General features: G+C 42.9%; 1 protein-coding gene and 1 long non-coding RNA gene across 2 annotated transcripts in view; one reads left to right on the top strand and one right to left on the bottom strand.

The window, feature by feature from the left end:
• Positions 1–1,765: 1,765 nt before the first annotated feature.
• CPVL (carboxypeptidase vitellogenic like) overlaps positions 1,766–25,635 on the top strand; it is a 112,575-nt gene continuing 88,705 nt past the window's right edge. The window contains exons 1-5 of the mRNA XM_039229883.1: positions 1,766–3,236; positions 10,660–10,778; positions 21,851–21,965; positions 22,951–23,009; positions 25,118–25,197. Of these exons, the coding sequence (XP_039085814.1) occupies positions 3,071–3,236; positions 10,660–10,778; positions 21,851–21,965; positions 22,951–23,009; positions 25,118–25,197 (539 nt within the window). The 5' untranslated portion in view covers positions 1,766–3,070. The remainder of the gene's footprint in view (positions 3,237–10,659; positions 10,779–21,850; positions 21,966–22,950; positions 23,010–25,117; positions 25,198–25,635) is intronic.
• On the bottom strand, positions 4,030–11,424 carry LOC120230320. Its single transcript, XR_005527975.1, has 4 exons — positions 11,379–11,424; positions 9,198–9,371; positions 4,910–6,510; positions 4,030–4,257 (listed from the first exon to the last, which is right to left on the bottom strand). It is a non-coding gene; the product is annotated as an uncharacterized LOC120230320 (long non-coding RNA).

Raw genomic sequence — 25,635 nt, 5'->3', positions numbered from 1 at the left:
TCTATCAGTTGCTTCACTTTATCTTAACAAAAGCAAAACCAAAAACTATTTTTTATTCTAAGATTAATTATTGTAGAAAATTAAGAAATTTTAAAGAAATAGTAAACAAGGGAGAGACTACCATATATCCAATAGCCTGCTTTTCTTTACCCGATGTTTTAGTACATTTTCCAAAGCAGTCTTGTCATTTTCATTGCTATGTACAGTTCCATCTTTTGGTGTATAATAACTTACTCATCTTAAATTGTTTACCTTGTTGATAGCGTTTTATAATTTTAAGGAACACAGTGATAAATATCTGTGTTTATATTTAAAAAATTGTACATTGAACATATGGCTTCCAACTGTGATATTTAAGGATTAGCGAGACAGTTTTAGCAAATCATATACTTTTGACCTTTAGCTTCTTTGATTCTGCCAATATTGCTTTGTATTTACTTAGATTTTACGTTTCTAAACATTAAGAGGAACAGTTTGTCTGAATCCTTCAATATGATATATTTGAACTGGAAATGGCAGCAATGTTTTCATATTATTTCAAATAGACGTGATAAATTGTATGGTGAATACTTTTCTTCCCCCCTTTAAGCAATTGCTTCTAGTAGAGGATTTTTTTGTTTCGAAAGTATTCAATAAATGTTCAATGCATTAAGAGATTCAGGCTAATTTAGTATAAGCAAGAACATGTGAGAAGGATTTAAGAAGAAAAACAACACTTCCTTATTCATGATAATAGCCTTCATTTTCATGAGGATAGATGACAGCCAAAGCAGAGTTCAGGAATTCTGGTAGTTAAATGAGAATTATGCATTGAAGGATGTTGTTTTAATTCACCTACATGAGCAACCATGACTCTAACAGTTATTTGATTAAATGTTAATGAGATCTAATAAATTGACCCAACTCTTACTTTTATGTATTAGATTTATGTCAATTAAAGCAGGGTAAGTTTTACCTCTTTCCTTCTTTAACATCGGAGTCAACATCTGCTTACAAGGGACGCTTTGTAACTACCCTGCTTATTTAAATATTGATGATTTCCATTAAAGGGAGCTGGTTTGTAGCAGGAAGATTGAGAAATTAGATGGTGTGATTAGTTCCTTATTTCTGCCACCAGGAAAAAAAAATGTCTTACTAAAGAGCTTTATCTAGTATTTTTTTTAATTCCACAGATCTTTTTTTTTCCCCCTGAACCAGTTAGAGAGTAAGATTATTGATGTCAAGTATTCCTTGAAAGTAGCTATAATATTAAAACAAGTTCACATATTAAAAATATATATATTTTATCAGTGCCATAGTGGTCACTACCCTTGGGCTTCTTGGGACTAATTTCAGGTTTTAAATTCATTTTGTTCCTTATGATAGCCCATAATAGGCAAAACCAGTTTATAGCTGCATATTGTATTTGGTTAGGCTTGCTTACATAAAGCATTGGAAATTCTATTAAGTTAACCATGAAAAGACTTGACAAGAATTATGTATTTGATCACATTATAATTATAAATGTTTATCTTACGAGGAAATGTGTCTGAAAAGCTTTTAAAATTTGCTACAAACAGTATTTTCATTTTATGCCAACTTGGGTTGTGATAAGCCTGTGGTAATAGATTTTTATACATTTTATGTTTTTAAGATGTTTTAATGGCATGGTATTTTAAGGCATTGTACAGTCTGAAGCGGGCATTATATTTGCATAATTGTATATTTCTTTTTACATCCAGAAACTTGAGTATTTATCCATTTCATGTACTTTATTTAGACTTTAGAGCTAAGAATTCGGATCTTGCTTAAATAGTAGTAGTGTAGAGTAATTTAATAGCACAGATATAAGATCCTAATTCTTAGGGTTAAGGATTAAGGTGAAGTAAGTGAGGCACTTGACTAGGGTATAAAATGTAAGAGAGTGCCAAAAAAACCTCAATAATCATGATAAATAGTGTTTTAATGCAACATTTGGGGGAAAATTAATGCCAAAAAATCCACGATGAACAAAACATCGCAATTTTAGAAAAAGATGAGATCTGACCCTACATCTGCCCCTGACTCACCTTTTGCCTTGACTGGGTTCACCATGTCCTTGGATAAGGCATTCCTTTGAGTCCAGATTTTCTTATCTAAAATTAGTGCCATGAATCTTCGATTTCCTGGTTGAGTTATTAGGGTATTCAAATCAGCTAAAAATACATGGGAAAGCCCATCATAAATACAAATTATGTATTTATTTACAAATTTAGGGAACTTATCAACTTTAAGTCATCAGTCTTATCAGCCAAGGTGAGTAATCCAAGCAGCAGATTTGAAGACCTTTGAAAAACCGCTCATAGAGTTGGAGGCGTAGCTCTTGAATTATCAGCTGCCAATAGGGGCAGGGACCTGAAGACAGTTGTAGGACCTCTCCTTTCTTCCTTCTTTCTTTTTTGTTCTTGGAGGTAAAGTTTGTGATTTGTAAGAGACAGAAGAGGTAAGCAGAAATCCTCTTTGTTTATTCTAACTTTCTCTGTGAAGTGCCCATGGACACTGAAATCTCACTTTTGCTCAAGCTATTCCACCCACCAGGGATGCTTTCTCCATTTCTCCTGCCCATCTGGGTTCCACCCACCTGTTCTTCACACCTCATCTTGTTGAGGCCTCCTAGTTTCTCTCGGCCAGAGATGTGTTCTCAGTCCTGTGCCTTCCTTCGGTAGATAACCATCTCTACCACACATTTGGTGATCCTTCCAAAGTCCTTGTTTTCTTGACTTTTTATCTGATCCTGTATTGGGTTTACTTTTCAGACCACAGTTTTAGAAATATACATCATTTCTCTAATTAGATTCTAAATCCTTGAATAGCCCTTACTCTCCCTTAGACTGATGATGTCAGGGTAAGCAGGGATTTAGGTCTGTTTTGTTCAGATGGTCTTCGAGGTGCTCAGCAAAGAGCCCTTGCACGCAATATTTATTTTTTGTACATCATACATGTTTCTTTTTGAATGAAATAAGTGAATGTCTTGTATGTAAAAGGGCTGGGTAAATATTTACCCTTTGGATTCATTTGTTTTCATCTAGGCTTAGAGAGGACGGTTGGTGCCATGTGGAAGGCAATTGTTTTGCTGGTTGTGTTCATGTTCAACCCTGGTGGCGATGGGCTCTTTCACAACTTATACAAAAATGTTCGGGTTTCCGTACCACGCGAGGGAAACGTAGGAGAGCCGTTATTTCTTACTCCCTATATTGACGCTGGGAAACTTGAAGAAGGTGAGTTCAATAAAATCGGAAAACCACTGGTGTATTTTCAACAGTTTTGGGTTTTGTTTTGTTTCGTTTTGTTTTTTAGCAGTTATCTTCCAGGATTCAAAATACATTCTGATATTTTTTAACTCAGCTGTTTTATTTCAAATATTAATGATTTGATGTCATGTATGATCAGAGTTTTGAGCTAAAATGAGAGTTTGTCAGGGACAGATTATCTAGTGGTCGAGTACCTACATTTCTGTTCATAAAACTAGCATAGTGCTGGTCCCCAGCTGGGCAGTAATAAATACTAACCTTAGAACATAACGATGCATCAGGTACTGGTTCTGAGGATTCTCCATAGACTCCAACAATCCAGGGTGCTGTACCCATTTCACATACAAGAAAATTAAGCAGAATGAGATTTACTTGCCAGAGTTAGGGGCGCCTGGGTGGCTCAGTCGGTCAAGTGTTCGACCCTTGATTGTGGCTCAGGTCATGATTTCACTGTGAGTTCGAGCCCCACATCGGGCTCTGCACTGACAGCACAAAGCCTGCTGGGGATTCTCTCTCTCCATCTCTGTCTACCCCTCCCCTGCTCACTCGCTCTTTCTCTCCAAAAGTAAGTAAATAGGGGCGCCTGGGTGGCTCAGTCGGTTGAGCGTCCAACTTGGGCTCAGGTCATGATCTCACGGTTCGTGGGTTTGAGCCCTACACAGGCTCTGTGCTGACAGCTCAGAGCCTGGAGCCTGTTTCAGATTCTGTGTCTCCCTCTCTCTCTGCTCCTCCCCTGCTCATGCTGTCTCTCTCTCAGAAATAAATAAAACTTTAAATAAACACATAAATAAAAAGTAAATAAATAAACTTTTTTTAAAGTTACTTGGAGAGTCACATGGACACCAGCTGGCAGATGCAGGATTCATACGCAGGCAGCCTCACTCCAGAGTCTATGACCACCGGCACGCTGTCAGGCCCCTTTGCACAGCAAGGTACCCAAACCTTCTAGACCTCGGTTTCCTCATTAACAAGATGGAGACAGGGGCGCCTGGGTGGCTTAGTCGGTTAAGCGTCCGACTTTCACATGGGTCATGATCTCGCGGTTCGTGGGTTCGAGCCCCGCGTCGGGCTCTGTGTTGACTGCCCCCTCAGAGCCTGGAGCCTGTTTCAGAGTCTGTGACTCCCTCTCTCTCTGACCCTCCCCTGCTCACGCTGTCTCTCTCTCCTAGAAATAAATAAAAATATTAAAAAAAAAAACAACAAGATGGAGACATAACCACTTACTTAAGTCACAGGGATGTTATAAGAATCAGATGAGAAAATGCACATGAAGTCTCTATAACTTCTACATTGCTCTCTAAATATTAATGTTTGCAATTTTTTTTATTTGGAAATGGTGGGGGTTCCAATCATTATTATTATTAATAGGAAAAAGGTGTTATTTGGTATCATCAGAGATCAGAATTTATGACCTTCCTCTGTTTTTTTTTTTTTTTTTTTTTTAGGAGAGAGAGAGAGAGAGACAGCGTGAGCAGGGTAGGGTCAGAGAGAGAGGGAGTCACAGACTCTGAAACAGGCTCCAGGCTCTGAGCTGGCAGTCAGCACAGAGCCCGACGCGGGCCTCGAACCCACGAACCACGAGATCATGACCTAAGCGAAAGTCGGACGCTTAACCGACTAAGCCACCCAGGCGCCTCAACCTGCCTCTGTTCTTAAAGCTTCTTTCAGTTTAGGTAAAATACTGTGTAGATACATTACTTAATCCTTCTGGACATCAGTAGGTTCCTGAACTATAGAATAGTATGTAGGTACATATAGTCCAGAAAATAGCAATAGAGTAGTAGGAAAAATAACAAATGCCTAATATTTAATAACTATTTCCCCGTACCTAGCACAGTTTCTATATGTAACAGGCAAATCTAATAGATACTTGCAGAATTTAAATTTTAAACCTGAACATGTGCCAGACACGGGTTTTACACACACATTAGCTTAGTTAATCCTCAGAGCCACGGTAATGAAGAATGCAGAATTATTGTTCCCATTTTATAGATGAGAAGACTGAGGCCTTAAGAAATCAAGTATCTTGCTCAGAGCCATTTAAAGATAGTAAGTGACAGAATGGAAATAAAACCTATCTTTGTTGACTCTAGAACCCAAGGTATGAACCACTGTGCTATGTGACTGGATCCAAACTAGAAAAGGACCTGTGTGTAGCGGGTGAGGAAAACAATTTCAACAAAGGCATTTAGTACAAGCGAGCCGTGACGCTGTGTCTGTGCCCTACATCTGGAAGAACCAAGTGAAAATACAGAGAAATCCATCTGGGAGACTGTACACATCCCTACCACTCTTGTATTTGTTGCTTACAAGCATCTCACTGTTGTGGTCATCAACAGTAGCAAAGAAAGTTTCTGAGGGAGATAGTTTTCATCTTCTGTCCTTCTGTGCCAAGTCTTGATAGATTGCCATCTGATGCACGACAACTTCTAAAAGAGTAAAACTGATGTAATGTCACTTTCTAAAGTTCTGTTACTCAGTCAGAATCTTTCAATGGGATTTTAAGTGGCTAATCCAAAATCCGGTACGTCTGGGTATTCAAATACAGCCCTGATAACATAATTAAGGATAATTTTATTCATCCGCTTTGCTGAAAGTTCAGGAAGCTCTGGACAGATGGTCAACTCATGCCCCTAAATCCCTTTTGTTTATTGAGTCTGTCAAAACCTTAGGAACGTGAGTCTTAGTATCGCAATGGAACATTCTTGAGATAAACAGTAATTCGCAAAAAAGACAAGGGCGTTTTTATTTTTTGATCTCCCAATTAGCTGGCTTAGTTTTGTGTAATTGTAATTGCGTGTTTACTTTCTCTGCGGCTAGAATAAACCCTCGAAACGAAATGAATAGAGGAGGCAAATTTTAAAATATTTACAAATACTGCCTTTTCACAAACTTTAAAGAATATTTTGTTATTAGGTGTTACTTTATTATCACTTATGGTCTGGCAGGGTCTGTGCGTGCTGTTGATGACTGAAGATTTTGTAGATGTGAAGTGCACCCTGATTAGCTGGTTCAAGTCCCTCTTTGGTCACACGCCAATCTTTTTCAAAGTGTTAATACCATAAACATTGGTTAACTGCAGTGAATAATAAGGAGGAAGTGAATCGCTTCAAAGAAAACCTTTTCCGTTTTTTTTTTTTTTTTTTAACTGTTTTGAACGTTTGAATTGTGAATCATGGTTCCAGGAAGTAAGAAAGCCCGACATCTTGGGAGTTTATTTTCCACACTCCGTGAGTAGACTCTGGAAGGATGAACCGAACATTTGAAATACAAAAATATCATTTTAGTGGAAAGAGCTTTTCATTATTTTACTGTGACTTCGTTAAAGGAAATTTAAAAAGTGAAATAGGGTGAAACACTTTTTTGGGATCCAGAACAGGTCTTTCTAAATTCTTTTTTTTTTTTAATGTTTTACTTATTTCTAGGAGAGATAGAGAGAGACAGCGTGAGCAGGGGAGGGTCAGAGAGAGAGGGAGTCACAGACTGAAACAGGCTCCAGGCTCTGAGCTGGCAGTCAGCACAGAGCCCGACGCGGGGCTCGAACCCACGAACCGCGAGATCATGACCCAAGCGAAAGTCGGACGCTTAACTGACTAAGCCACCCAGGCGCCCCAGGTCTTTCTAAATTCTTAAGACCATAATAAGGCCTGGCTTCCTTAGGAGGATTTTGTAGAAATATACTAAACTTAGTGCATTGCTGGTGTGGCAGAGTTTAGTTCATTTATTCATTAATTCATTCACCTTTATTATTTTTTTAAAAATTTTTTATGTCTTTATTTTGAGAGACAGAGAGTGAGCGGGAGCGAGACAGAGAGAGAGGGAGACATAGAATCCGAAGCAGGCTCCAGGCTGTGAGCTATCAGCACAGAGTACGATGTGGGGCTCCAACCCAGGGACTGTGAGATCATGACCTGAGGTGAAGTCGGATGCTCAACCGACCCAGTCACCCAGGCGCCCCTAATAAGAAGTATGTACTGAACGTCTTTAAGTGTGTAAATCAGCATCCCCATTTGTACAAAGACAAGGCCATTCCCTTGCTTTAATGTACCTGAGTCATTGTCAGAGCAGGCCAGCCGACCTCATGCTGTGCTGGCCTCAGAGAGATAGATCGATTCAATCATCTCTCCCCCTTAGTCCATTCCCTCCAGCTCCTTTCTATTACATATTTCCTTTTTCTCATTCTATTTGACCTTTCTCATTTTTCTCTGTCTTTTTTCGTGAATCCTCTCCTGCTCACGTACCTCTCTGTAATTCATGTCTCATTTATTCCTAACTCCCTCTATCTTCAGTTCTCTATCTGCCTTTTTTTTTTGGGGGGGGGGTGGTTCTCTGATTTTAAGATGAATAGTTTGGGGGGAAATATGTCAAAAGTGTTTTTGGTACAACGTTCCAGCTATGAAAGAAGTCTGGAGATATGATGTGACTACATAGTGACTATGGTTAACGATATTTTAGTGCATATTTTAAAGTTGCTAAGACAATAGATCTTGAAAGTACTCATCATGGGGCGCCTGGATGGTTCAGTCCCTTGAGCATCCGGCTTCGGCTCAGGTCATGATCTCACCGTTAGTGGGTTCGAGCCCTGCATCAGGCTCTGTGCTGGCAGCTCAGAGCCTGGAGCCTGCTTCGGATTCTGTGTCTCCCTCTCTCTCTGACTCTCCCCTGCTCATGCTGTCTCTCTCTCTCTCTCTCAAAAATAAATAAAACATTAAAAAAAAAGAAAGTACTCATCACAAGAAGAAAAAAATTTTAACTACATATGGCGACGAGTGTTTACTAGACATTGTGGGTACCATTTGGCAATGCATGCAAAGATCAAATTGTTAGGTTGTACGTCTGAAACGCATAATGTTCCATGTCCAATATATCTCAATTTCTTAAACAGAAAAAAAAAAAAAAAGATGTTTTGAAAGGCTGCCCCGCCCTGGAGGGTGAGCCTTCTTTGGGCTAATTGAGAGCGGAAGCAAAGTGGGGCGGAGGCAAGGCTCCTGGAGGGAAGGGTGGAGGCTGGGAGGGGCTGGCACACACCACTTTCCCTAAACATCCCCCCTTTCCTTTGCTTAAAATGCTCCTCTCCCTTTCTTTTTTCTTTGCCTCTTTCTGGCAGCAAAGGATAGGTCTCTTTGAGAAGAGCACGGGGAGAGCTAGAGAAGCTGGATTGAGTTAAGCAGTCTTCCCTGGGGGAACCAGACAATGCCAGAAAAAGACAGAGTCTTCGAGACCACACGTGGGGTGGCCCACAGGCTAGTGACGATCTTCCCTTCCTTTGCCTGCGCCTTTATTTTGTGTGCACCTGCATGTGCTGAGTTTGATGCTCACCCTCAAAGCCCAGGATGGGGGCGGGGAATCCGTATCCACATTTTGCACAAGAGGAAAGAGAGGCTCAGAGAGAGAAAGCTACTTGCCAGGGAGCCTGGTCGGAATTGCAAACCGAGGTCTGCCCACGTTCTTGCTATTGTACTAGCCTAGCAGGACCCTTCGGAAACTGCTGCTGAGACCCTCCCCATATCCCCCCATCTCCTCTGCTCCCAGATGCTCCTTGTTCCTAATCAGCAGGTGCATTTCATAGGTAACAGTGGCTGTGGTCTCTCTGAGCCCGTCTCTTTTCTGAAGGTTGTACATGTATTGACTCTTACCCTCATTGACACATGAAGCCATCCACCTTCCACAGATGAGAAACTGAGGCACAGACAGGTTAAGTGACTGCCCAAGGGACCACAGAGCCGGTCAGTAGCCACGCAGGGATCAGCAGAGTGCGAAGGAAAGGGAGCAGTGCTGTCTAGATGAGAGTTTCCCTTGGGGAGGCAGGTTCGTGTTAAAAGAGGAACTCGCGGCCCCCATGCCATGGTGTGCTGGTCAGTGTCACAAGCAGCTCTGGGGGACGGGGTCCTGATTTGCACACTGATGCGCGCACGTAAACATTCTTACCATGGCTCGTTGCACGCTGGTGGTGATGTTGCCGATGCCAAGTTGGGAAGAGAAGCCAGCAGCGCTTGAGAGCCTCTGGGCTCCGGCGCCCCGCTGAAGGCGTCTTCGGTTGGTGGCGTGTGTGAAGGACCCAGCCTCCCGACCTGCTCCGCTCTCTAGCCAGTCTCCAACCTCCTGTGTCAGACAGAAATCGCTTTTCTTCAGCCATTAGTTTTCACTGGGGACACTTGCTTTGTCGCCACTAAGGAATCTTTCTTCACCTAAACTCCCCCTCGGTTCCCCCTTCACCGTGCCATCCATGTCCCGTTCTCCATTGTTTTCTTAATCACTGCTCTCCCTTCCCCTCCCTGCCACCCATACTTTGGGACTGACTATGGTTGAGAAGCAGTGTAGCGGAGTTCGAGAAGGAGCAAACTCTGCAGCCTGCCTGCTAGGTTAGAATCTCAGCTCTCCTTTACTAGCTGTGTGACCTTGGGCAAGTTACTTACCCTCTCTGAGCTTCAGCTCATCGGTAAAGTGGGGATACTAAGTACACCTACTGCATAATATAAAGCCCTCAGTATGGTAGCCTTTAAAGTGCTAGCCCCTCTTAGTGTTATTCACTCCTGGGTGTCCTCACACTAGCTGAGAAGTCCCTCTTTCCCCCTCCCTTTCCCTGTCCCTTTGGTGCCACAGACCTCTGCCCTCCACAACTATCCTGTTGTCTTCTTTGGTTTCCTGTGAGTAGCCATGAGGCCATGAGGTCACCCCTTGTCTGCCTGCCTCTCCCGACCCTCCCAGCCATCTCCGCTCCCCACATGCGTCAGCCTATTTCCCTTAATGGAAGCGGTGGGCCCTTTTGCTTTCATGATAAGGAGAATGTGGTGAATATAGGCTTTCCGGAGGCTGAGAGCTGCTTAGCTATTTGTTTTTCTGGTACCCGCCTCACCTTTTGGGACCGGGTGACTTCTGCCCTGGCCTTTTTTATTTATGTATTTATATTTTATTATTTTTAAAAATGTTTATTTCTGAGAGAAACAGTGACAGAGCCTGAGCAGGGGAAGGGCAGAGAGAGCGAGAGAGAGAGAGAGAGGGAGACACAGAATCCTAAGCAGGCTCCAGGCTCTGAGCTGTCAGCACAGAGCTGGCCACAGGGCTCCTATCCCTGAACTGCAAGATCATGACTGGAGTCAAAAGCCAGCTTAACCCACTGAGCCACCCAGGCGCCCTCCCCCCCCACCTCGGTTTACTTTTTAGAGTGGAGTTGAGGATAGGTAATTTTCTTCTTTTTTTCTTAAAAAATATTTTATTATAGCTCATAAATATATTTGGGAGCCAAAAAAAGAAAAAGAAGTCTCCTGGTAACCTTTCTGATCGCTCCATCCCAGACCTGGCCCCTGGGAGAGAGAAGACGAGAGATGAGACCAAGATGCTAATGGTATATTATTTCTCTAATCCTTGGGTAAATTTTTTTTCCCACTAGCAAAAAACCAGAGTTTGGTCCCTCCTTTCCCTGGATCGAACGTGAAGAGTTACGCTGGCTACTTCACTGTGAATAAGACCTACAACAGCAACCTTTTCTTCTGGTTCTTTCCAGCTCAGGTAGGCCTGCAACAGCTCTCTTAACAGGACACTAACCCTCAGGAGCTGAGAATGCTGCCCCAGGGCAGAAATAGTAGCCTACGAAACCATACTTTAAAAAATAATTTTTTTTTTCTAAAAATAAGTGCCAGTGACTCCGTGTGGTGTTCCTGTTTATGTGCAGGAAACCAATGTTTGCGGGGAAGGCCCAACTTTTAAGTTCCTCGCAGCCTTATTCGGAATATTAATATTACCACCTTCTTCCTGCCGCAGGCTTCTTAAATCATTCTGCCTGTCGTTTTGTTCTAAAAATACCTTGGGCAAGGATGGGCGGTGGGGAGCCAGAGAATGATAAGGGATGGGGAGAGTCCCGAAATTCACAGGTGTAATCCATGTCTAAAGTTAGTTGATTGTGGACTTCTGTGGCTGCTCTGTCTGTGGACTTCGCAGTGCAAGCTATTCTTTTTGCACTCACTCCTTCATGCACCCAGTATCCATTAACTGAGTGCTGTTCCGTGGGAACACGGAAGAAAAAAACTAGACTTATTCTGTGAGCTTTTGAGGGAGCAGTGGGGAGGACCACTAATCTTAGGAGAGCTTCTCAGAAGATAAATCACTCACCTTCTCGGATCCAACACACACAGCTGGATGCGTTCTTGTACTTGACCGATCTTACTCAGCCCAGGTGACCATCACAGAATTCTTCAGCACAAACACACCACTTTAGCGTTATGGGTACTGTTGGGCAGAATTGGTAGAGGGGCTGAGCTGCATGAATACATTTTATCCCACCACAGGATAATTTTCTGTTTCATTTTCCAAATTGGATTTGGTTTAGAAGCCAGAGAAAACAAAGAAAAAGCTATCCCTGTGGAGGGTAGTGTTTGTATTTGCATGTGATTTGCATATAGCCATGTTGCGTAGATAAAATTGCTTTGTCTAGGATAGTTTTCAAATTAGATTGCTTTTGCTGGTACTGTTGGGTTGTATTTTCTTGACTGCTCATTTCTGCTTTCCCAACCACGGCTTCTTTTCTTTTTTTCTAAAATTTTTTAATGTTTTATTATTTCTGAGAGAGAGAGAGACAGACAGAGGGACAGCATGAGCAGGGGAGGGTCACAGAAAGAGGGAGACAGAATCTGAAGCAGGCTCCAGGCTCTGAGCTGTCAGCACAGAGCCTGACATGGGGCTCGAACCCCCGAAACCGTGAGATCATGACCTGAGCTTAAGTCAGATGCTTAACCAACTGAGTCGGGGGCTGTTTCTGATAGTAGTATGTTCTCCATTGGCTTCTGCATGTTGGGTCTCCAATAGTAGTAATCCAGATTTGTGAAAACAGGAATTAAGGGGGAGGGAAGCCGTCAAACAAAAACAAAACAAAGACTCCGTCATTTCTTTCTTTGGTTGCCTCTGAGCAGGATTACAGAATTGTCTAGAATAGAGGTGGTGCTCCAGGACTGGGAAGCCGGTCAGGGAAATGGGCCTAGATTCTGTATCCTCTCCTGGTGGGCCAGATTGAGATCTGAATGCCTGCTGCAGTGAACAGTGACGAGGCTGTTGGGGGTCCCCCCTTATTTCCCTGAAGTCCTAGCTGTGCATCCGTTGGCCAGATTATGTTGTTTGGGGCCCAGGACTGTAGCTCTAAACATGTTCCAAGATCATCCCCAAAGACATAAACCCAAGGTCGCCACACAGAAAAAGCTGTTAGAGTACACTGTGTTCTATTGGAAGTGATAGGCTCAGCTTCAGGGGACAAATAGGCAGGGATGAAACGATGGTACCGCTGACAAGTGTCACCATCTTGCCAAACCAGTCAGGCTGTAAATTATGGAACAGGCCATGTCTTCTTGAGTGAAGAAGATAAAGCATGTGGGAAGGAAAAGTAGTGGCCCCGAGTTGGGGGAGAGTTCCTTTCCTTTGGCAGAAATACTAGTTCATTGCCTGTCACAAGGAAGCAGCTGAGAGTATCATCAGGAGAGAAACGACCCTTGACAAATTTGAAGGTAGAGAAAATAAGAGATCCAGGAAGGATGCTACACTTGTAATATCCTCTGAGTGTTTTGCGGGGGGTGCTGTTTCTCAAATTAGTTTTGTTTTCCTGTTATTTCTGTGAGACTCCCTGCTATTGTATACAAATCAGTGCATGATGGATTCCAGAAGTTTTTTGGTGTATAGTGGGGAGGCAATCTACAAGAGAAATGATAGGCAGTTTCCATGGGATAAAAAGTATAATGAAGCCAATCAAAATGTAACAGTTATGATGGCTACTGTTAATTGAACATTAACTATGTACTAACCACGGTGCATATTCTTAGTTAATCCTTACGAGAAACCCATGAGGAAGGAATTATTATCCTTGTTTAACAGATGAAGAGAATTACAGAGATTAAATAATTAGTCCCAGTTGCCCAACTAGAGATTGGCAGAACTTGAACTTAAACCTAGGTCTCTGATAGAGAAATCTTTGGTCTTGATCACTCTGTATTGGTTCTAAGAATCAACTAGCTATGGAAGGTGCTAGACTACAGTCATTAACATTAGAGCTCTTGAGTTTGTCAAGCTTGCATAAAATCTTGGCTCCACTATTTATGCCAAATGTGAGGATCACAATACCTACTTGATGATGATTTTGAGAGAAAGTGGGAAAGCCTTTTTTTGGTGCCTGATACGTAGTAAGATTGTTGCTATTTCTATTATTTCATAATTATCATCACTATCATTAGTTTTCCCATTATTAACACAAATACTGGTCAGAACTAAACCGGTCACAATGTGGGAGGTTAAAGAATACAGGAAATGGGCCATTCCAAACTGGACATCGCCGAATGCCAGCAAAGAATGCAAAATTAATTGTTACAGGGTAAATAAATTACAAAGCAAAACTGGGGTTTTCCAGGTTTAAGAAGATAAAAAGGAAGAAGATTATTATTTTTAAAATTAGAATTCTTCCCATGGAGAAAGGTAGCCAGTATTTGACTTTGTCTTATAGATATAGGAATATAGGTAATTTGTAGATTGTTTGCATCAGATGTTGTAGAGCCCAAACCCGAGAGATTTAGACTTAGGCCTAAGCCCCTTTACTAAGGACCCTGTGTTGCTCCTCTGGCCAAGGGGAGTTGCTGGGATTCCCGGAATCCAAAAATTTGGTGAATGAGAAAGTTCAGTATCATATGAAGGTGTCAGCAAGGTTGATTAGAGTGAGGTAGCCAGCCTCCCAAAAGTGATCTTTAGTTCCTTGATGTTCATGCTCCTGGGTAGTCACCTGCTGTATTGAATCAAGGCTAGCCTTGGTGACCAATATGCTATAGCAGAAGTGATGGTGTGTGACTTCCAAGGCTACTCTTAAGGGCAGCGCTGCTTTCACCTTGGATCACTTGGTCTCTTGGATCACTCACCCTGAGGGAAGCCAGATGCCATTGGGAGGATGCTAAAGCAACCATGTGGATAGACCTGAATGGAGAGGAAGTGAGTCTCCCACCCACCAGTCAGCACCAACATTAGATGATCTTCATCCAGCCGAAGTCAGAAGACTTCAGGCCTGGCTGAAATCTTGGCTGTTGCTTCATGAGAGATCTTGAGCCAGAACTGTCCAGCCAGTCATTCCCAAATTCCTAGTCCACAGAAAGCATGAGAGATGATAAATGATTTTTGTTATCTTAAGCCACTAAGTTGTGGATACATGTTACACAGCATTAGATGACTAATATAGCCTCTCATCATATATTTCTGGGCTGTAACTATGGTATCTTATGACAACTAGAACTAGTTCCAATTCTGTCCTTTTACTTGCTCCATAGTAATAGAGCTATAAACATTTCTTCCTGTGCAGTGAACATGATGTTAAGCTTTGTCAGTAGAGGGTGCTGGAGGGGCATTGCAGGAGGAAGCTGGCTTCTCTTCCTTTTCCCTTGTCCTGCATTTTGCTTTCTCCTGGCCCGGCTGTCCGGTTTGTTAGTGGTGTCAGCGTGTGCGGCAATGTCCAGTAGTGCTTCTGCTGGACCCAGACCACAAACACACTTCAACAACCTTATAATCCTGGCTCTATCCCAGTCGTCCTGTGGCCGCAGCTCCTTCAACACGGACACCGGAACATCCTAGGCCTTGCCACCGAGTGGTTCCCTGAGCCAACTCTCAGTGTCCTTGACCACCTGCACCCAAGGCTGGCTTTCCACAGGCTTTCCCAGAGTGGACACTGCGCACTCCACGTCGCGTGCCACCTTCAAGCAAGTGGACCCCCAACATTTGACTTGCTCTGTACCTGCTCCCATCAGCCACAGACCACTTTGCCCTGGAGGCCTTTCCTACTTGCCCCTGGATTGTTGGCCAGTTTTGAGCCAGGCAACCCAGGGAACTTCTCAGCCACCCAGTGAGTATAACCACATCTTCTCCAATGAGGTCTAGGGCATAGCCTGGGGATGTAAGCCCTACACCTTAGGGTGTAAGCCTTGGGAAGAGCCACATCCCTCCCATATGAGTTTGTCCATCCATGGGCACTTTCCCTCAGCCCAGGGTACTCTTGAGAGTTCTCCTCACATATTTATGGTTATCCCCCATTATGCTGAGTATCTCTTTAAAATTTCCCTATTCCTTGGTGGAAACAGGAAGCCTACTCAGCATGCTGATATTTGCCCAACCCTGAGGATGTGGCTCATGGGGAGCAGACCACCCCCCCACCCCGGCATTACATCCCCATTCCTGCCCTGCGGTGGGCGGGTGTGATACCCAGAGAGCCAAAGACAAAGGTTTTGAAGGAGAAAGGCAGAGAACGTTCCAGTGGAGTGTAAGGTGGTTCAAATTAATGAGATGACTTAAGGCTCCATGAGAGTTAGCGGAGCTTGGTAGTGATGTCAAGAGGCCTTAAGACAGGAAAAAAAAAAAGATTGAGAAAGTTAGTTTTACATATGATGGTGCTGTGGCCACACTCATAGTAAAGGAAGATTTAGCAAGAGGTCAGCACCAACCACTGTAAGTAAAATTCTTCCCCAACACACAGAATGTCTTAAGCAAGTTGTTTATATGTATTGGGAGTGTGTGTGTAGAATTAAAATGTTACTAGTTAGCTAGTTAGCAATTCTAGTCACAAACCCGATTGCTTTAAATAAAAATCCCTGCCTTGATTAAACCATTAATGCAGCAGCTGAAGTATAAGCTGAACTGGGATCTGTGTGGCAAAATGGGAGTCCATTCAAACATACTTGGGGGAATTTCAAGACATTTACTTGGGATACTAATGACTTCAATTAAGAGAGAACACATTACTTAAATCAAGCAAATGATCAGCCTCTGCATATAGAAGTGTGAAGGGAGCTTTAATTAATTTACTAATTGCACGTCTCATCTTAAGTGGTACCATTGATTTGGGTCTTAGTGGTTTAGTTGCTGTTTTCTCTTCCAAAGTATGGTGTCCCTTATGGGGTGGGTGGGAGGAAGGGGATGGCTAGAGTATGTACCCATCCCTGGGCATTGGCAGACAACGTCACCCTACTACTTGCTTAGATACCTAAGATTCCCTGGTGGCACTCCAATGTCTTCTGTATAAAATGCAATCAAGTGACTTTTGGTGCCACTCCCACCCCCAAATATGTGAATTTCCTTCTTCAGTGATATGTGTAAAGCCTGAGTAGAAGGTTATCTTAACCATGGAATACAGAGGAGGGCTTCGGGGTACAGAACAGAAGGTGGGTATGGGTTGGATGAGGAGCGGGATGACAAGGAAGACTCAGAGCATAAGGAGATGCCATCTACAGAGCGCATCTCCACAGGGGGAACAATTAGGGCCTGGGGTTTGGTTTCATTAGTGTTCACCTGTATTCTTCTGCGCTCTCTTAGAAGCAAGGAGAAAAGAAGAAGAAACTGGGTGTTTCTAAGAATCCTGTTATGTACAGAATATCAAACCGAATGAATGTGTATCACTTACTGGAATGACAATCCATTAAGACATAGAGTAGATTTGTTCACCATCGTTTGGAATAAATACTTGGATGCGCTAATGTGAGACATGGTGAAACTTCCATCTGTAGAGATTCTAAAAAATGAATTCACCTGCTTCCTTCTGGGCTTTTCATTCGGGAACAACTCCTGAGAAAGGCGTGTCCAAGTTCATGAATTGGCCACCAGGGGTCACCAGAAGAATTTAAAGGGCTTCTGAGACAAAGACCTGGTTTCTTGTTTCACCAACAAAAGGTGCAGGTTTGTGGGAGCTGTGTGCCCACACTCTTCTCCAGTGGAGAGTCTTCTCACTCACATATTTACTATTTCTGTGTCCCTTCTCTCATATTTAGAATCTCTTTGTGTCTTCTTCGTGATCATCAGTTCTCACTACGCCACTCAGACCTATACAAACATTAATAGAGATTTAATTTTCTTTATAATTAAATATATACATGCTTATTAGCAGAGGATTACTTATTTTTAAGGTCTTAGCTCAAATGTTAGTCCCTCACCAGATACCTTCTTTAAATAGTCAATCTAATGGCTTTCTATTATTCTCTCATATCACCCATGTATTTAATTACTTATTTATTACCTGTCTTTTTACCTCACCAGAAAAATTACTAGAGCTAACATTTAAATAGATGTGCCAGGCACTGTTCTAAGTGCTGTGCATATATTAACTCTTTGAATCTATACCACAATCATGTAAGGCAGGCATTACTATTATTTTCAAGCAAAGGATACTACGGCACAGAGAACTTAGCAACTTGCCCAAGGGCACACAGCTGTAAAATGAGATAATTGGAATTCAGACCTTGGTAGTCTGATGCCAAAATCCATGCTCTTAAACATTAAGTATCCTACCTGTCTAAACCTTAGAACTCAGTGTTGTATGTAAAATGCGTTAATACATTGTGGTAAGTCCAGAATGCCATTTTGTCTAGCCAAAAGATGGTATGAAAAGATTTTCACAGCATGTTAAGTGAATATAGTAAATATCGAATATTATATATAGCCTGATTCTATTTTTGGAAAAAAGAATTTACACACATAGCATATATAACATCTACAAAATATATTTATATATGTGTGTATGGAAGGGGGCATAGAGAAAAATCTGGAAGACTAAACATCTCCACAATCATCTCTAGGGATTACAACTGGTGGGATAAGAGATTTTTAAAAATACCCTTCTGAATAAAAATTAATTAAGAATAAGTGCTTTCTTTGTAATATAAAAAGTTTAAAGGAAAATTTCTAAAACTTTTCACAGAAATAAATGTACTATTTCTCTGGTTCCATATGCTCTGGAACCATGGCTTCAAAATAATAAGTACTTTAAAAGCCCTGAACTCTGTTAAGCCTTAAGTGAATTAAAGTTCCTTATAAGTTTTTCAATGTGGTTTTGTTCAGGATGTCTTCATTTACTTTTTTTCTTTCCTAAGTTGGGAGTGGAGAATGGGAGAGGGCTGCATTCTCACAATTGAGAGCTAAATATATCACCCTAGGAATGATCACATAATAGCCTTATGCCATAATTCTTCACCTAATTATTATTATATGTCATGACATTAGGATGTCATATCAGATTACAAAAGTCTGTGTGCTGTAATATACCCAACTCTTGGGGTTTTGGCACTGAATATATAAACCTTTATTTTCCAGCATCTGACTTTTCCATTTCACTACAGAAAAGGGTAGTATTAGTTCATAGGTTGGTTGGTGTATAGTAGAAAGATTTGTGCATGGAGTTTTCTTTAAAAATGGGCTTCCTCAAGGGTTACTGAGCTCATTTACCTCCTTCAGGAAAGTACATTTGAGGAGCAAGGTCAACTGAGGTTGGAGGTGTGTATGCTGATCTCTTATTATTGAAGCATTCCAAGAATGCAGTGTCCTGTACTTCAAAGTTGCATAATAAAGATGTTTGGCACCGATGTGTTTGACTTGACTTTGTAGTGTGGCCTCTCAGGGTCAGGCTATTTTTCTGAGAGCCCAGAGGTCCCATCATCGTGCCAGGTCACAGGAAGGGACATGAGAAGTGAGGGGAGAGGAGGGCAAAAACCAGAGGGCCCGGGCACAGGAGAGGACAAACTTCCTTTAAACCTTGCACATTCTCAGCCCTGCCTCCCCATCAGAACCACCTGGGATTTTTTAAAAAGATGGATGGCTGCCTCCCCCCAGACCAAATGAATTGGTATCACTGGGATTTGAGCCTAGGCATTAATGTTTAAAAAGGTATTTTAATGGGTGGCCAAGGTTGAGAACCACTGGCTCATACGTAGCACACTGTGGTTTCTGGAAGCTCTCGGAAAGACGCAGGGGCCGGGTGTCCACCGGAATGGGTGCGCACACAGGATCTCACCTCCCCAGGGAGGCTGGAACTGTATCCATGGAGATCCACTCTCCATTTCTTTTTTTTTTTTTTTGTATTTACCAGATTTATTTATTTATTTATTTATTTATTTATTCATTTTTACAAATAGTTTATTGTCAAATTAGTTTCCACATAACACCCAGTGCTCATCCCCACATCCACTCTCCATTTCTAATACGTTCCCTTGCTGAGTGAATACGAGTGGAAGGTGGTCCCGGTAAGTGGTATTGAACAGCACGTTCGCGGGTGGGATGGGAGCTAAAAACCACTTTTACTCAAGCCGAGCACACACAGTCAGGGCCAGGCAGGTTAGGGTGGAGCGGATTCTGTTTATTTGGCCCAGCAGAGTTTGCAGTATCATTTCATGATACGTTTTATCTTGCCTGTGAGGTGGCCATTATTGCCATTTGACGGACAGGGAAGCCGAGGGCTGGAAGAATCTGAGAGCCAGGGCCACACAGCTATTTTGCAGCCAAGTAGAACCAGAATCTGCTGGGCTACCAATTCCAGTTGCTATACCAATTCCAATACTAATGCCCTACTTCCCTGCAGCAGCTTTAGAAGGGCATCTTTGATTTTAATATTTCCTACTTCAACTTATAAGAGAAGTCCCTAGTTCTTTTGAATTCTTTATGGACATTTGCAAAGGGACTAATGAGTGAAAGACTGGCCAGGGAAAGTATTGGCCATGGGTAGGTGCAAGGAAAGATACCAAACAACCTGCTGCTCCTGTTCTCCCATTTGTAGATAGTTTATCTTTTATTTTAAAAATTTTTTTTAATGTTTTATTTATTTCTAGGAGAGAGAGAGAGACAGCGTGAGCAGGGGAGGGTCAGAGACAGAGGGAGTCACAGACCGAAACAGGCTCCAGGCTCTGAGCTGGCAGTCAGCACAGAGCCCGACGCGGGGCTCGAACCCACGAACCGCGAGATCATGACCCATGCGAAAGTCGGACGCTTAACCGACTAAGCCACCCAGGCGCCCTGATAGTTTATCTTAAAACCATCTATAAATTCCTAGTGTCTCTTTATGACAGCAATAGCTAAGAGGTGCAGAACACGTACTATACGCTACTCACTGAGCTTTTCGAAGATGAATTTTAGCCTTCACATCAACCACATGACATAGGTACTATGCTCATCCCCGTTTTACAGATGGAGAAACTGAGGTTCAGAGAGCTTAGGCATCTTGCTTAAGGTCACACCGCTAGTAGATAGGAAAGCCCAGATCTGAATCCAGTTTGGGGTAAGATCTCACAGACTTTTCCATCATCCTGGGCTGCATCTTAGAGCTACCATCCTGCTGATCTGAGTTCCCAGTCTGACTCTGGGCTCCTACCTTTTCTACCTGTTTCTTTAACTATAATGATTGTTTACACTTATTATGACACCTTTATCACACATTAGGCATTGTTCCAAAAGCTTTCCAAATTTTATCTCACTTAATTCCTTGATGCCGGAGAATGGACCCCGGGATAGACCCTCACAGGGACGCCCTTGTCCAGCTTACAGCTGTTCTCACTGCCACCTCCCTTTCTGTAAGGCTGACTTTGTCAGACTTCTGGAGACTGGAGAGGAGAAATCTCTGTCTTGCATTTCTCTTTATGGTTAGAACCCTGTTCGAATGACATACTGACTGGTCTCTTTGTGACTGGGCTAAATAAGAGGTTGTAGGATTTCATCCTGAGCTGAAGCAATGAGATCTTGCTTGCTAAGACAGGCCGACTGAGCACCAAATGAGTCACGACATCCAGTGAACACTCACTGGCACATCCAACTGTGAGCCTCCCAGGTGCCATTTTGAGCTCCTTTCAGATTGCTCTGGAGGGCTGACTTAGCACCAGGTGACCTCTCATTCTCTGCTCTCACATCCAGCTCTCTTCTGTGCTGAGGATTTCCGTCCGCCGTTTCCCTGTGTCTGTGGCATTGTTCCCTGGCTCCTCTCGTGGCTGGATCGATCTAGAACTCCAATCTCCTTCAACTCAGGATCTCACTCAGTCCTTCCTTGATCACCCGTACTTAAAGGAAGCTCTATTCTTTCCTGCCCTCACCCACTCTCTTAACATCAGCTTTATTTCCTCTTCATACTCTTTAATCATTGGGCTTCTTTGTTGTCTGTGTGTCGCATGAAAATGTAAGCGGAAGAGAACAAGTCTTTTTCTTTTTGTTTTTGTTGTTTTTCATTCACTGCTCTGCTCTGTAGCAACTTCCAGCATAGTCCCTGACACAAACGTGGTGCTCAATAAATATGTAGAGAAATCTGAAAGGAGTAAAGAGCCCTGTGTCACTGAGGTTGATGGTATTGACTCTACTGCCAGAAACTCATTTCCATCATCCCAACCCTGCCAATGACCTTTTCTTATTTACCTCTTCCCTGTCTCCTAAATCTATTTGTACCTTGTTTGGGGTTTCGTTGCTAACTGACTCCGGGTCTCTGTGCTTCTTCTGAGTTAATTCATACTGAATCAAGATGCTGTTGTCCTTCTGAGTAGCCTCTTAGTAAGTTAAATCAGAAAGGCATTTTGGGCTTCAGTGAAACAAGGAAACTATCACCAAAGAGGATGGAATCTTTGCTGTGCCTCTTTGGGAATATGTTGGTCAAATGCAAGTTTAAATAGATTTAAAGAAATCTAGGTGTGCCCTAAGCAGTATGTGGGTTTCTAGGAGCCTACGAAGGCAAAGCTTCTATATTCAATGGTGAAAGACATGGGGTTTGGATTTGTTTGCTTGGGTGTATTCTTTTGCTTAGCGCTCTGTGTGGTCATTGACTTCTTGGTCCCCTTTAGGTACAGCCGACGGCTGCTCCAGTGGTTCTCTGGCTGCAGGGTGGGCCAGGAGGTTCATCTATGTTTGGACTTTTTGTGGAACATGGACCTTATTTTGTTACAAGGAACATGACCGGTAAGTATTACTTGGGCTCAGTTTTCCCACGGAGATGTTTTCACCTGAACCTCACATCTGCTCCAGAAAAAAAAAAAAAAAAAAAAAATTAAAGGATACACAGAAACATTAGGAATAGCTTAATAGTTTCAGATTATAAAAACATCGCTTTCTGGCGATATCTGTCCAAGAAGGAGGAGCCACCAGTGTGAGTGTCCCAGCTGGGCTGCTTTCTCCCTTGAAATTTGGGTGAAAGGTTCTAAGCTATTTTCTCACAGTCAGCTGCTGACTTAAGCAATCTGGGCTGCTGAAAACAGTTGGTATTTATTACTATTTGGGCAAGCTCTTTTGCATGAGACTAATGGGTGGAATTATATCCCTAATTATTCACGTAAACAGAACGCCGTATGGTTCAGTAGCATAAATGGTCAGATATCCTGGAAGCAAGATGCTGTGGGGGGAGACAAGGGGTGAAGGAAGGGGTGGAGGAGACACAGCTGGTTGTAACCCTGGGTCCCCTCCATCTCATTTTGGGGGGTGGGGAAGATTGTTTACTTTCCCTGGGGTTGAATCTGGAGGGTGAACGATTTTGTGACTCAGGTATAAAAGAGTTGTTCTCTTTGGCATTAGAAAGAAGAGACTTCAGAAGGCTTAGACTTTAAAAATGGTTGATTGGACCAGACAGATAGGTTTATCCTACAGGAGGCTGATGAGTTTTTTCTAAGGGAAGCAGTTGCAAGGGGTTTTGTTTCCAAACTTTATCCCAGATGGAGAAACCCCCTAGGGGCTTCTCTAGGTTCAGGAGAAGTAAAGGAGAAGAGGGGAGAAGAACAAGGTGCTGGTGTCTGTTCCTAATGGTGAGAGGATGAAGCGATGTCACAGGGACACCAGGAGTTCATTGACATGATGGGGACAGGTGGGCTTGTTGGGCTGCTGACCAGAGCTCTGCCCCGGGTGGGATGTTTGGTTAACGGTCCAGTCTCCAACCTCTTCTCTGTTTGACTAGTGCGTGCCCGAGAGTTTCCTTGGACCACCACGTTTTCCATGCTTTACGTGGATAATCCAGTGAGTATCCGACGGTCCTGTGAAGTGTCAATGTGGGTCTCTCTTGTCTTTTCCATTTATATAAGGTAATTTAAAAAATAATGGGAAAGAGAGGCGCCTGGGTGGCTCAGTTGATTAAGCGTCTGACCTCGGCCTAGGTCATGGTCTGGCTGTTCCCGAGTTCGAGCCCCATGTCAGGCTCTGTGCTGACAGCTCAGAGCCTGGAGCCTGCTTTGGATTCTGTGTCTCCCTCTTTCTCTGCCCCTCCCTCGCTCACATTTGGCTTCTCTCTCTCAAAAATAAAAATCAACATTTGGGGCGCCTGGGTGGCTTAGTCGGTTAAGCGTCCGACTCTCGCTTAGGTCATGATCTCGCGGTTCGTGGGTTCGAGCCCCGCGTCGGGCTCTGTGCTGACTGCCAGCTCAGAGCCTGGAGCCTGTTTCAGTCTGTGACTCCCTCTCTCTCTGACCCTCCCCTGCTCACGCTGTCTCTCTCTATCTCTCCTACAAATAAAGAAAACATTTAAAAAATAAAATAAAATAAAAAATAAAAATCAACATTTAAAGAACATTTTTTCAAAAATAGGGAAAAGAAACAGAGGTTTAGGTTTTCTTTTTAAAACAGAATTTAATCGGGGCGCCTGGGTGGCTTAGTCGGTTGAGCGTCCGACTTTTGCTTAGGTCATGATCTCGCGGTTCGTGGGTTCGAGCCCCGCGTCGGGCTCTGTGCTGGCTGCCAGCTCGGAGCCTGGAGCCTGTTTCGGTCTGTGACTCCTTCTCTCTCTGACCCTCCCCTGCTCATGCTGTCTCTCTCTCTCTCTCTCCTAGAAATAAATAAAACATTTAAAAAAAAAATAAAACAGAATTTAATCTATGAAACATATCTGAGATGTAGTTTTTCTAGTATGTATCATTAAATCTGAGTTTGGAAGAATTTTACCTGCTACTTGCTCTCCTCATATTTTTAATCTTATGAAATGACCTGTGCACTGACTTGTACCATCCAGGATAAGGGATTGGTTTCTTTCCACTGGTGACATGGCTTCCTCATCGTGGATTATCATATAGTATTGGAATTCCTAACATTCCTAACAGAATTGTAGATTTAAAAAGTCAAAGCTAGTCTCCTTCATTTATCACCATGAGCCCCATCTAGGAGCAAAATGTGCGATTCTCCTTTGGAAGTTCTTCTGAAATTGAGTCCAATAAACAGCAAAATATAGGAGTAACCTTAGGGTCAGCTTCTGCAGATCAGGAGTATCGTTGCCCCTAACTAATTTCTCTAATTTTTTTCACATCCCAGATGGTTCAGAGTAAACAGATAAATAGAGAGAGAGAGGGAAAAAAAAGTCCAACATACCTGTTCCCTCTTTTCCCACCAAGTTTTGTCAGCCATCCTCTTCCCTAGTCTATAATTGCGTACTTAAAAGAAGTTGAATGAAATGTCCTGTTCCCTTGTGTGTTTTGGGAAAACAAAACCAAAAATATTTACACCTAGTTGAGATGCATCCTTACAAATTTTTGACACAAAACAAGTGGCAGCCTCTTCTGGATTTACAGCTTAGTTGTTTATGAACTTCTAGGTATAGGGAAGTATTCGTTTAAAGCTAATCTTTATTTTAAAACCTCTCTCCTGAAGGTGAAGGGGTTAGTGACCATATTTCTCACAAATTAAAAAAAATGAAAACACACACAGACACAGTCTTTTATCTCCAAACCTAGAGAGATCCTTCTTAGCAGGACAGCGCAATGCGCCCTCCGGGTTTCAAAAACAAGACAACTTTGGGTCTTTTGATACTGCAGTGGGGGGCCAGGAAAGGTGTATTGCTCCCCTTTAAATCAACATCTGGCAGGGTCCACATTGTGGCATCAGGACAGCTCAACCACGGACCCCAGGGCAGAGCTTTGTGCTGTTGCTTGATTTGGGGTTAGTGGAGGGGAGAGGGAGCAGGGTAATGCAGCATCCGCCCGTGGGGATGGCTAAATGCACATGGGATGCTGTGGTGGAGATCCTAGCTCAGAGGGATGGCCTTTGGAATAAGGTCAATTTCCTTCCTGTGCAGTATCTCCCTGTGGGCTCCGAGGCATGTGTTTCTTGGTGTTTATACCTGCTTGTTTATTCATCCTCAGGTGGGCACAGGGTTCAGCTTTACTGACGACCCCGAGGGATATGCAGTCAATGAGGACGATGTGGCACGGAATTTATACAGGTAAAAAGGTCTTGGTTCCCTCTTGGCCTTCTTCAGACCAAACGTTTTTCTATTTCAATAGAGAAATTCACCCAAAAGTATCAATAGTGCTGATTGATCCTCATGGACTAATTTTTTTATTTTAAATAGTTTATTGTCAAGTTAGTTTCCATATAACACCCAGTGCTCATCCCCACAAGTGCCCTCCTCCATGCCCATCACTCCCCTCCCCCTCCCCTCACCCCATCTGCCCTCTGTTTGTTCTTGGCATTCAAGAGTCTCTCATGGTTTGCCTCCCTCCCTCTCCCTCACTATTCTCCCCCTTCTTCTCCCCCATGGTCCTCCGTTAAGTTCCTCCTAATCCTCCTATACGTGCAAACATATGCTATCTGTCCTTCTACACGACGCTCTTCCGATCTAGGGTGCCCGTTTCTCCACATCCTCGCCAGCATCTAGAGT

This window comes from Hyaena hyaena, unplaced genomic scaffold, assembly GCF_003009895.1.
Source record: "Hyaena hyaena isolate Hyena2069 unplaced genomic scaffold, ASM300989v1 scaffold_40, whole genome shotgun sequence".
In the NCBI taxonomy this organism is placed as follows: domain Eukaryota; kingdom Metazoa; phylum Chordata; class Mammalia; order Carnivora; family Hyaenidae; genus Hyaena; species Hyaena hyaena.
This window is presented reverse-complemented; position numbering and strand designations above follow the sequence as displayed.